The sequence below is a fragment of the Hemibagrus wyckioides genome, linkage group LG18, assembly GCF_019097595.1.
Source record: "Hemibagrus wyckioides isolate EC202008001 linkage group LG18, SWU_Hwy_1.0, whole genome shotgun sequence".
NCBI lineage: Eukaryota > Metazoa > Chordata > Actinopteri > Siluriformes > Bagridae > Hemibagrus > Hemibagrus wyckioides.
Genome location: NC_080727.1, coordinates 9773097 through 9786555, shown reverse-complemented (window position 1 = coordinate 9786555; position 13459 = coordinate 9773097). Strand labels below are relative to the sequence as shown.

General features: G+C 38.1%; 1 protein-coding gene across 3 annotated transcripts; it reads left to right on the top strand.

Annotated features, from left to right (window-relative positions):
* Window positions 1-2256: 2256 nt before the first annotated feature.
* ch25hl2 (cholesterol 25-hydroxylase like 2) lies at window positions 2257-8994 on the top strand. 3 transcript variants are annotated; one of them, XR_009207199.1, is made up of 3 exons: window positions 5399-6089; window positions 6893-7065; window positions 7574-8994. XR_009207199.1 is itself a non-coding variant. In XM_058414975.1 (2 exons), the coding sequence occupies exon 1, from the start codon at window positions 2473-2475 to the stop codon at window positions 3376-3378; it is 906 nt and encodes a 301-aa protein (XP_058270958.1). In that variant the 5' UTR covers window positions 2257-2472; the 3' UTR covers window positions 3379-3686; window positions 7574-8982. The 3 variants fall into 3 exon arrangements, 1 of the variants encoding a protein (XP_058270958.1); XR_009207198.1 differs by having other exon boundaries at window positions 6888-7065; XM_058414975.1 differs by lacking the exons at window positions 5399-6089; window positions 6893-7065 and adding an exon at window positions 2257-3686 and having other exon boundaries at window positions 7574-8982.
* Window positions 8995-13459: the final 4465 nt, after the last annotated feature.

The following is a 13459-nucleotide window of genomic DNA, read 5'->3' as shown; positions in this document are numbered from 1 at the left end:
TGTTATGACTCAAGCCATGCTGGTGATAATTTCATCAGGTCAACCTACTACTAGTTGCTGTTTTAAATTAAGTTAAAGCATTAGTTATGCTTGAAGAAATTTCTGCCTGCACTGTACACATAATATACATTGTCTTTAAACATCATATGATCACAAGCGTACATAATATCTTTCTCTCTCTCTGTCTTTCTTTCTCAAGCTATACATCCCACTCCCAAGCTCCCAGTGTTCTGGGTTTCCAGTGTGACCACTTCTTCTTTGTTTGATCCATCCAGACACTCTACCCCTGGTCGGAGTCTTGTCACTTGGTGGTGCTCACTGATGCTGTGGATAGATCTGTGTGGACAGCCTGTCACCAGGGGACAGCTGTGGACAGAGCCACTTGAAGACTATCACACCATCACAGAACTGCCATTACATCTGTCAGATTGCGACAACAAGGAATTAGTGTCTATAATGAACTACACTGACCTAATAGTTCTACATGAGCCCTTGGTTGCTGTTGTAGAAAATTATTTACATTTAGATTATTTATTGTTCAGTGTCACCCAAATGAGGATGGGTTCCCTTCTGAACCTGGTTCCTCTCAAGGTTTCTTCCTCATATTATCTCAGGGAGTTTTTCCTTGTCACCATCGCCTCAGGCTTGCTCATTAAGGATAAAAAAGGGATAAAATAGTTATAATAAACTAAAATAGTTATAATAAACTTTTTTCTTTTCTTTTCTCTTTCTATACTTCTGTAAAGCTGCTTTAAGACAATGTCTATTGTTAAAAGTGCTATACATATCAATTGAATTTAATTGAATATGATCAATCAGTGTTTCAATGCAACACACACAGAAATTGTTCGTGAGTGTGTGTACAGTAGTAGGCTCCAACCAGATGTACAGCATCAGGATGAATCAGGCAGGCCTGGAAAGCAAGAGAAAATAGCAGTAAGCATCTGTATAACATTAAGCAACAAGAAACAGAGCAGATAATTAGGTATGTTTTACAGTGGTATAAAAGAGCAAATTTTGGGATCAGAGAGTAAGTAGGTAATCTATCAGCATAAAATAAATGAGAGTGCTGGAACACCAAACCGCTTATTATAACCGCTTACCACATATTCTGAGGCTCAGACACAGAGACGCTAGTATTACCAAACACTGGCTCTTTTGTTTTCTGCATAATAAGATTGAATGGTTTTGATAATATGGATATTAATATGCGTATATTGTGTATATGTGTATTAATATGCGTAGCAATGTAGCAGCACTGTGTGTGTGTGCAGGACGAGTTTATTAACAAAAGAAATCCATAGAGAACAGCATTGCTATGCTGTGACCACCCCCCCTCTGTTTTTCTCTTTCTCCAAAAAGACATACCATGCTGTTAATGTTGCTTCCTGCTGTAGAAAAAATACTGTGATACATCAGCAGTGCCTCTGATAGCTGACAGCCAAGATATGATTAATTACATCTGCATGTGTGAAAGAGCAACAGTGAAAGAGAAACACAGAGAAACAGTTGCACTCTATGGTCTACTAAAGCCTAACAATTATGCATATTTATGTCTAGGGTCTTATATAATGTGTTATTTCCATTAAGTGAGAGTTTACAAACTTTAATTTATAAAAGTTTTTAAACTGTAATGAATAACTCTATATGTATGCATGTATAAATAAATAAATAAATAAATAAATAAATAAATAAATAAATAAATAAATAAAACGTGTGTCCTGTGTAATGCATTAGGAAATATTCTGTGTAATGCATTAGAGTTTTATTTGTGAAAGCGTTATTTTGCTCATGAAGCATAAGTACGTAAAAGCTACAAGTTAATCGGTCTTCATTTGATGTGTTGTTTATATAATAGAATCAATGTTAAATGTCAGGCCATGTGCCTGGTTCAGGGTATATCTACAATGGCTGAGCTTTTAGGGGCTTGTATTCTAGTGTAGATATAGGCAAGTAAATTCAACACCATGTAAATTCTCTCTGCTGCATAGAAATTATCACACAGACTTACAAAAAATCCATATCTTTTATATCTTGATGTAAGAAATGAGTCAGAGATCAGTATTCTGGATCATTCTCACACTAATGATAAATTCCTTTACACATTCTCTCTTTCTCTCTCTCTCTCTCTCTCTCAAACACTGAGGAGAAAGAAAAGCGGTGAAAGTGAGAGATGGAGAGAGTCAGAGAGATAGATCTAGAGGGCGAGTGAGATTGAGAGAGGGAGAGAGAGTGCGGATGTAGGAGGTGGTTCTTAGCTGCACAGAGCTTTTCAGTCTTGTCTCATTTGGCTTCTCCGACTGCAGACTATCTGCCATTCCAAAATTCGATAAACCGTCAGTACCTTTAAAGCCTGAGCTGAGATTCTAACTTCCTTCTATCTTCTGCAAAGAGCAGCATCACCTTGACTGGAGCTGGCACGGACACAATCCAGGCTGTGGGTTTGTCTCCATCTCTCTCGAAGAGCACAGAATGAGTGTGGAGAGGCTCAGCAGGTCTCTTTGGGGTGCGTGGGATGGCGCAAACGCAACATGGCCGCTTCCTGAACAAGCTCTACTCCAGCCTTTCTGGGACTACCTGCGTCAGAGCCATGCCAGCACTCTCCGCTCTCCACTTTTCCCTGTACTTCTCTCTGTCTCCACCTACCTGGTCCTTGTCCTTCTCTACACCACTCTGGACCTTCTGGCTCCAACGTGGCCAAGTATTCGCCGCTACCAGCTGCACCCGGAACGCACAGTCACATGGTCCAACGTGGGCAACACACTAGCGCTCACCACCTACAACCACCTGCTTTACATCTTCCCGGCAGCCGTGGCACAATGGCTGTGGCGTCCACCAGTGCCACTTCCACACCATGCGCCCTCGCTGACTTCCTTTTTGCTTGGTATTGCAGGCTGCACAGTGCTTTTTGATTTCCAGTACTTTGTTTGGCATCTGCTGCACCACCGCATTGCTTGGCTATATGCCACCTTTCATGCTGTGCATCATCAGTACCGGCAGACATTCAGCCTGGTCACACAGTACCTGTCAGCATGGGAGCTTATCAGCGTGGGCCTGTGGACTACTGTGGACCCATTACTTCTGAACTGCCATTGTCTTACTACGTGGGCATTTATGGTCTTCAACGTCTGGGTTTCGGCTGAGGACCACTGCGGCTATGACTTCCCCTGGGCCATGCATCGGCTTGTGCCATTTGGCCTGTGGGGTGGTGCACCACGCCACGATGTGCATCACACGCAGCCTGGCACCAATTTTGCTCCCTTCTTCACACACTGGGATTGGTTGGCAGGCACTGCCAGCGCACCTGTCAAGTTTTGCAACAACAATGATCACAACAGCCTGAAAGAGAACGGACTGGGATCAGACAAAGGGGACTAAGAGACTTATTCCCTGGATACCCACTTTTTTTCCAACCCTTCCAAATTTTTCCAAGAATTCTGTTCTTTCATCGTCCACCTCATCTTCAATCATTTAGGTCATTTTGAATGTCTGTTAATTGTAAGTAAAAGAGGATATAGTTGATATCATTTGAACAATGAATAATCCAAGTAAACAGACAGAGAGCCTGCGAATTCTTTTATGCCCCTTCTCCTGCTCCATCTCTCTTGCATCTCTTTACAGAAGCTCCCTCTATGTCCTTCACATCCTTACCCATACAGGGTATTTTGAACTTTCAATCAGTTAAGGTAACTGGACTTATGTGTCAATCTTCAAGCAATACAATTTCAACAATCCATTCATTTTATCTCATAAAATTACAAAACGTTAATGTCTGAGTGATGGATTTTTTGTATAACTTAATTTGTATATGTAAATCCAATGAAATCAATGATTACAGTCCATAGAAATTTTGCTTAATATATGGTGATGTTTATAGTGCAAATTGCCACTAACTTATGACTCTTTAGACACTTAATAACCTAAACTAAAGGTTTTCATAAGCATCTCTTGTCTAGTTATCTCGTACGCTTACTCGGTTATCAGGAATATAAATTTGACTTTCTAATTTTTCACTGGTTTATTATGGTGTTAGTTTCTTTTATACCACAGTACTACTGAATAATGTTCTATAACAGTACAGCTCTAAAAAAATAATAATAATCACAGATTATTTCTATTAATGCACTCAGTCTAATATATTATCGCTTCTACACTAACAATAATATTATAGAGCCTAATAATGAAATCTATTGCTAATTAACAACATAAATAAGCAATAATTAAGTTTTCTGTTAGGAAGCATTTTTGGAAGTGTCTCTGGTGTCAGAAAAACAAACAAAAAACAGCTGTAACTTTCCTGCGATATGAAATTCTTCAATTCAGATACATTTCTTTTGTCTTATTAACTTCGAAAGATAGAAGAAGACACACACACACACACACACATGCAGACAGCACCAGATGGCGAAGAAAGGTTTATTAGCTGTTATAACATGCATATCTGTGACATAAGTGTACGAAATTATGTTTCACAGACATTAAAATTGATAAGAAGTGCAACAAACCGTTCTTTAATAAATAAACTGCTGTGGTATAAGAAGAATGAAAACACTTTGATATGTGCTATTTATACATGGATCTGTTACGGTAACAGCACATCCTATTTGTTTTATTCCTTACTTAATTTAACCTTAAAACTGACTGCTTGCTGTTCTGTTGGTTGATTGTATGAGGTGATTATTCTTGTGAAGCATATATATTTTTCTATAACCTTTTTACTGTTAGTGAGTGGGCAGTCATACTGGATGCTGTCTCAGGTCAGATCTGGCATTTTATATATTTGCAGAGTGCAACTGAATCTCCCTGAATGACACAAATTATATAAACATGTTCCCTATTCCTACTTGAGGTGGTATTGGAGTTTATGAGATATATTTTTCACTAAATACTGTCCAATAAAATACTGTTCCTAATTTCTGTCAGCCTGTAGCTTTGACGAGGTTTGTTTATGTTTATTTAACATCAGTGCTATGATTTTAGCTGGAAAGGAAACCTAACTAGAGAGATGTCATGTAGTTTAAGGTATTATGGCACATTGTGTAAAGGAAAATGCATAGAATACAGCACATTTTCTTTACACACTGTACTGGACCTAACACGTAACAACAGTAAAATGATATCTACATAACTGAAGATGTGTGTGTGGGCATGTGTCTATTTTTTTTTATGAGGATCAAATGTCTCCACAGGCATAGGAATATTTGACAGTTTTTACCTTATTGGGACATTTAGCTGTTTAGCACAATGAAAACCTTCTTCCTTGTCTTCTAATACTGCAGTTGTAACCAAATAAAAAACAAAACTAATAGAGCCAGATTTTTTATTTTAGTTACTGAGATTAAGGATAAAAGTTAAGTTTAGGTGTTGCACAGCAATAATTGCCTGTATTAATATTAGGTCATGGAAGTTGTGTGTTTGTGTTTTGGTGTAATATTTTACTATTTTACTCTTGTGCTCATGTCCTGTCTCTTGGCTGTTTATATAAAAATGCTAAATAATGATAAGTAGATGTTAGCGATTGTCAGAACGCAGAATGTACTCAGATCATTTCACACTGCCTCTCTGTAGCCGTTTCACTCTCACTTGCCAGTTTCAATTAATCATCTCTTTCAGCCTCCTACGAGCTCACTGAGAATAGTTTTGCATCTTCTGCACACACACACACACATCCGTTTACACGCACTGTTATGTTCAGAATTGTATTTGCATTTTTTGGAGCTGAAGATCATAAGTAGCTCTGCTGGCATGCATACATTTGTGTATGTGAAAGTGTGAGACTGATCACACTGAGTCAAGAAAGACTTGCTAATGAGCTGTTTAGTTAGATCAGGTGTGTGTGAACATGGAAAACCGCAAAGTATGGGGATAGGGGGGTGGGATGGTCTAAAACAGAGTGGTTATTGGCACAGCCAATAAGAGAGTCATTATCCGGAGCCCAAAACAGGAAGCACTTGGCCAGTTTTTCTATCAGGCAGCAGCTGAACTCCCCAGTGTGCCAACAGAAGCGTCCTTCAGGTCAGGATGAGACATGTACTGAGTTCAGAATGAGGCTTCACAAGATCAGCAGGAAGAAGACAAGAAAGAATAGGGTAAGCTAAGGGACTAAAACTGACTGGATTAAAAAAAAAATTATTATTATTATTAAATTCTGTATATAACCATTAAAAGCGATTCAAGTAGGTGATAAAGGAAGTGATACTACTTAATTTTGTTATGAATGGATCTGCTTACAAGCAACCTGAGTTATAATAATGATGATTTACTCCTTAAATATCCTTTTATCAATTTCAATCTTTTAGATGCTTTTAGCTTCTTTGCACATATACACCACTGCACTGGATTAGGACCAGCCATGTTGAGGTATCTACTCTAGAGCTGTAAAATGAGCCACAACAGCAGAACCACAATTTTTGCACAGCAGCTCATAACCAGAACTGAAAAGAAGAGGTCCAGCATAAAATACTGATACATCTGACTATAATGGATCTCTCACTAGAAACTAATGAATGAAATCAAATAGTCAATAATTGTAGTTTATTAAACATTGTTAGGACTACAGCATTATCGCAACATCTCAGGCAAGTCCATTAAAGCATCTAATTTGTTCACATCTGTTTTTAAAAATGATTTTAAAACATTTTTTATTTGCTATATTCCTAATTCCAGTGTGTCAAAAGTTTCCATACACCAAACTGTTTGTCTCTTTAAACTGTCTGGAAGATTTCAGAACTTTATGTATTGATTTTAGAAGCTTCTGACTGGCCAATTGTCATAATTGAAGAATTCATTTGTAGTGCATTTACGGCTCTATTTAGAGTTGCTGTTGTTATTCTCCCTGTTCGGGGTCGCCACAGCGGATCATTTGATCACCATATGTTTCGATTTAGCACAGGTTTTACACCAGACGCCTTCCTGACACAACCCTCCCATTTAACCGGGGCTTGGGACCAGCACTGAGAGTTAATTCTCCAATGGCTGGGTTAGAACCCTGCCCGGGAATCAGACCCGGGCCATAGCAATGAGAATCCGGGACCGCTGGACCACCAGGAGGGTGCTGTATTTAGAGTAAGTGCCTGAAAAATTGTAAACCTCCATAAGTCTGGTTACACCTTAGGAGCATTTCAAAATGGCTGAAGGTACCACAACAAACAAACTATTGTATGCAAAGCTAAACATTCTGGGACCATGCAGAACCTCATGGTCTGTAATTATGTAACAGTAATTCAGGAAGGTGACACAAACAAATTCACACGCATGAACGAACTTTGGTCCGAAATGTTCAACTGAGCTCCGGGGTAACAACAAAGCTGTTAGTAATGTAGTTGAAGGCATGTGTGTATCCAGCATTGTGTGCCTTTTAGAGGAGTGTTCACTTGTCATAAGAACTGTTTGTCTATGTTTAGCCTAAGAGTATGTATCTATCCATTCGTGATAAATTGACAGTTACACACTTGTGTAATTATGTCCACTACAGTGTCCAATACAGGCTCTGTGATTGTATAATCAAATGATTATTTTTGTTACTTGTCACTTATTCACTGTCTGGGTTGTTTTTTCTTTTTCTTTCCCACAGGAATCGTCTGCACGTCAGGAAAGCCAAGAGAATGTTTTCTTTGAAAATGAAGCATTTCACATTTCAGTTGGCAAGACATTAAAAAAAAACAATGGACATAAAATTAAAGACATTTCCATTTTCTTTGCAAGCTGTTGCTAAGGAACAATGAAGTGAGGGAGCTTAAGGAGAAAGGGCTCATCTACTGTCTCTGAATTATAGAACCCCATGGAATGAATGTCATGTTTTGACAACAGCTATTACATTATCAGCCATTTGAGACACTGATTGGTTTCGCCTCCTACACAACACTCTATTTGAACAACTACTGAAGGACTTCTGTCCAGAATGTCATATAACTATCTCTATTACTTCTAATTTAATTAAGCATGTTGTTCTGCAGATGTGGCACTTTGAGTCTGGTGAGTGTCAGTGACATAAACAGGTACTTGGTTCAAACTTTGTGTAAGTGTGGTGCACTGAGGATTGGACTGCGTTCTGAATTCCACAGTAATCTGGCACAAACATGCTTGCAGTCAGAGCAGTTTGTTGGCATTTTATGATACACCTAAAGGCAATAAAACACAAGAATACAAATGTACAACCAGTGTGCAGATTCTCAGAGGAAGAGTAATCACTGAGCCAAGAAACAATCTTCTAGAAAAAAAAGAATTACATTTACCCCACAGAATGTAAAATTAGTAAGGAAAAAAGAAAGTACGAGTATATTTTCATTCCTACTGTTGCCTCAGCCATGCTAATTAGAGATTAAAAAAAAAAACACATTATAGACAAAAGTATGTGGACACCTGACCGCAATATTCATATGTATTTTTTAACACCCCATTTGGCTCACTGTTGTTATAATAATAACAACATAATATTAATATAACATCCATCCATCCATTTTCTATACCCACTTTATTCCTAATTAGGGTCACAGGGATCTGCTGGAGCCTATCCCAGCACACATTGGGCACACCCTGGACAGGTAGACAGATATATATAGACAGACAACCACACACACTCACTCCGATGGGCATTTTAGAATTACCAATCAACCTAATGTACATGTTTTTGGACTGTAGGAGGAAACCAGAGTACCCAGAGTAAACCCACACAGGTTTGGGGAGAACATGCAAACTCCACTCAGCAAGGCCCCTGCCTGTTCGAACCCGGGATACGGACCCAGGACCTTCTTGCTGGGAGGCAACAGTGCTAACCACTAAGCCACCATGCTGCCTTAATATATCATAATAATAATAATACATAATAACTCCCCTCCTTGTTGTTATAATAACTTCCATTCTTCTGGGAAAACGTGCCAATGGATTTTGAAGCACGCCTGGCGAAAATTGCCCATCCAGGCACGAGACTATTAGTGAGGTCAAGCACTGATGTCGTTAGAAGTGCACAATTAGCCTTCTAATTCATCCCAAAGGTCTTTAAGCAAGATTGAGGTCAGGGCTCTGAGGAGACCACTTGAGTTGTTGCATTCCAGCCTTGGCACACTATGTCTTCATGGACCTCGTTTTTGCACAGGGTCATTGCCATATGGAAACATGTTTAAGCTCATCCCCTTAGCTCCAGTGAAAGGAAATTTTAATGCTAAAGGATGCTTTACATCAGTTCTTGGAAGAAATGTATACCTGTTCAAGAGTTTGTGTGTTGAGAACATACCTAAACTAATATTATGAGCAAAGGAACTAGTATGTAGAAAAGTTCAGGCAAAATCAGAGCACTAGCAAATTTAACAATATGTGACTACCTAGAAGAGTCTGTCTACCAAAGGTCTGTGACTAGCTGAAGAGGGCACTAGCCAGAGCAGTAACCATGAGGACAAAGCCCTGAAGTAGATTGAGAGATGCACAGCTCAGATCTGAAGAAGCTGGTCAGGTAACATATAATCTTAGGGAGTTTTCCTTGCCAGTGTTGACGCTAGCTTGTTCATTAGGGATAAGTATAAACTTAAATTTAAAAACTTTTCATTTTTATTCACTTGCACTCATTTGTACAAAAAAAACATCTTTGCACAGCCCCTCCAGGGTTCCAGTATTCAGCAGTATGCATACTTGTTTCCATAAAGTTTGTGAAAAAGATATTGTATGTAATTTCATAGTAGTTAGTAAACACCATTAATCCATCCCTATTCCTGAGGAACATACCTAAAGCATAAAAAACAATACTCAAGCCGAAATGCAGTGAAAAATGATCTTGATGGTGATTTTCTTGTAATAGTAAATTCATATACAAGCAGAATTTATTTACATAGAACTAGAAAAATATAAAAGATACCAAAGATTGATGGCAAATATGCAATCAAAGAAATTCTCTGTAAACTGACAAATTACAGGGTAATTAAAAAAAAATCTATTTTATTTATTTTTTATTTTATTTAAAATTTATTTGTAAAAGAAGCACAGTCTATCTAAATGTGAGTCCTGTTTCAGTACATGGCATGATTTTGGTTTTGAATAAAATTGCATGCAAAATAAATTGTCTTTAACTATATGCTGGTAGAGCAAACAACACCACCTGATAAATTCATCCGCCTGTCTGAGATCGCAATGAATTTCTGATCATTTAATTAGACATTTGGAAGTGAGCAGTATAAGGATCTGACATATATAACAGTAGCCTAGTTACCACCATCACCTAAAGTCTTTGCTATCATCAGTGTGGTTTGGTTGCTTAGTAACCATATTCACATACTCTAGGCTGCACACGCCAGTTGACTTGCTTTTTTCATGAGTTCGAAACAAACAGCAAACTGGGTCACTGAGAAAAAGATAGGTCCTGCATGTCAAATAATAAAAAAAAAAGTCTTGTGTATCACTGCAGTAGAAAGAACGAATAGAAAAAAGAGCAATGTACTGACTGCAGTAAAGAATTTATTTGTTTACACTGGGGATCATTCATTTTCCGTCTAAGGTGTAACTTTGGAAAGCCTTGCAGTTTGCACACCCGTATCATGATAAAAAAAAAAGCCTTTATCTTCATCACATGTACATTACAGAACAATTGGAGTCAGAGCATAGGGTCAGCCATGATGCAGCACTCCTGGAGCAGACGGGGTTAAGGGCCCAATAACAGCAGCTTAGCAGTGACCCTGACCTTCTGTTTAACAATCCAGAGCCTGAACCACTTCCACTACCACTTACCACTGTCCATTTATGCCCATGTTGTAATATGTGAACCAACGGGAAGCATCTCCGCACAGTTTGAATTTCAGCAGTGTGATGTCTTTTCCTCTTTTTATGTATTTTTAATAAGAACAATAGCTGTCATACAATAAGGGCAGGATTGCTAGTACATTATATACAGTGATTAAACATCCAGAGCCACTTTTAGCCATTTTATATGTAAAGAGCTTTTAACAATGGACATTGACTCAAAGCAAATTCACAGAAATATAAAAATTCTGAAAAAGATTTTGGGGGGAGGCAACAATGCCAAGGAAAAAAAACTCGCTGAGACGATATGAGGAATAATCTTTAAGAGAAACCAGACTTTAAAAGGAATCCAGAATCATCTGGGTGATAGAGTTTGATCTGGGTTTGATCATGAAGAATGTCCTTAGAAGACCGGTTGAAGAGATCACACTTTTTCTTTTATTGTCTAAACCCAAGACTATGGTGCAACAATCAGAGAAAAGTGGGTCATTTAGAATATTACAGTTTGTGGAACTGAGATTATTTTCATAACTAGTGTGTCCACGTACTCAGGGGAAATTGACAATTGTCTCAGCCAATTGTCTCACACGTAATGATGGAACAGCAGGATAAAGCCTAGAGTGTTTCTGGAGAGATTGTGAATGTGGAAATTGCAATAGTCTACATGTACCTAATAACAAGTATTTAACAATGTGCATCTATATTGGCCATAATTATGGCTCTGTGTCATCAGTGTGGGAGCTGTGGGAAAAAATAAAATAAAATGAAAAATAATGAAAGGAAAATTTGTAGTTTTGGAGAAAAGCTAAAAAAACAACTGGGGCATTCCAGCAGCGTATATAAAGACAAATACACATAATAAATAAAGTGAGAATAAACTAAAGATAATGCGAGTTATTCACTTCAACTGTCAATGGTTTTAATGTTATAGCTAATCAGTGTAGATACCATATAATAGTAAACCTACTGAATATAGTATGTATCACCTCGATGGACTCAGCTTGGATGATGACAGGAGCATGAGGGGATCCATCAGGAGATCTTTTGTCTTCCTGACATTTGGTTGGAGATGGTTCTATTGATGCCAGTCCACAAAGTTGTCCACCAAGCTCCTGAACTCCTCTTCCATGATCTCATAAATACACCTCACATTAAGTGTCATTAGATAACTTTTGTATAAATTCATAAGTCTAGGTGTGCAAAGTGAAGAGAAGGGGGGTATCATATAAGAATATATGTAAGAACAATAATGGTGTTGTATTGGAAAAAAAGCTAGAAGCAAAAGCTATATTGCACACTCATTGGATATATGAGGTGGAACAGTAAATGAGTACTTCTTGATACCTGGGATGTTATTGTTACTGAGATGGATTCTGTAGAAACAAATCATCAAATGAAGCAGGACTCTTTACATTGAGAAGTCATTAAACAGGGGTCTCGTCTTATCTGCTAAGGGCCGGTGTTAAAATTTCTGTCCCTGATCATGAGACATGAAGGTTGTTTTCATAGCATGGCAGTTCAGGAATGATGGAGTATTTGGGAGATTCAGACACTAAGGGCACTCTCATTTGGCACTGGCATAGATCAAAATTAAATGAAATCAAGTCAAATTTTATTGGCCGCACACAAACATACACAATATGACATTTAGTGAAATGCCTGGTAACTTAAATAAGAACTTGCATAAAATGCAATAAGAAATTACATAAAATGAATGTACAAATACAAAAAAAATTATAAAAATATAAATGTAAGAGATATAAAATATAAATGACAAAAAATGTGATATAAATATAATATAAATAAATATTATTGTATGTGTTATAAAGTGCAGATATGTGCAAAACAATGCTGTGCTGAGGTAGTTGCAGTGAAAAAGCTAACAACACAATAAATATTTATAAATACAAGATATGCCATGTATATTGACAGGAATGTTGGGTGTGTGGGTGTTGTGCACAGAAATCCAGGGTCTGTATTTATATGCCTATGTATAAATAGTCCTAGGTGTTGTCCTGGTTGAGGGCCTGCAGAAGAAGCGCTTTCTCATTCTCTCTGTGAACAGAAAAAAGAGGCCATTGTTAAGATGGCTCAAGTACTTCATTATCTTCCTGGCCTTGGTCCAGCACCGGTTGTTGTAGATAGACTGTGGATCAAGGAGCTCAGTTCAGACGATTCGCTCAGCTGATCACTCCATCCTCTGGAGAGCTCGCCAATCCTGCTAGGTGTTGTTCCCAAAGCAGGCTGTGATGCTTCCTGTCTGGATGCTCTCAATGGTGCAGGTGTAAATGTTCCTTAGAACTTAAGATACTCTGTTGCTTAATTAGAGGAGATCCCCCCACACAGTAGAAACACAGCCCACTTTCAAGGTATTTCTGACATCATTAACACGGAGCCTGCAGTGGCAGATCTGCACTAGATCACTAGTTGCAGTTATAAACCTCTTCCAAAGGTTTGCTGGAAGATGTGATGATCTCATCTCTGCTCTGAATGGAGTTTGTCTAGATGAATGGTGAAGTTAATAAATAACAAAATGTTTATGTCTACATTTCCAGTTCTGTGATTTCTGTGATCTCCAAAAATTAGTAACAAGGTTTCATTCCATCTTAAACCTGCTTCTTAAGCCATTCCATCTTAAACCTGCTACTAAACAGAAATATTGTTGTATGTGTTTACAAGAACCCAGTGTAAAAAATAAGCAAAAATAGGAGAACTGTAAACAAACAAAAATGTA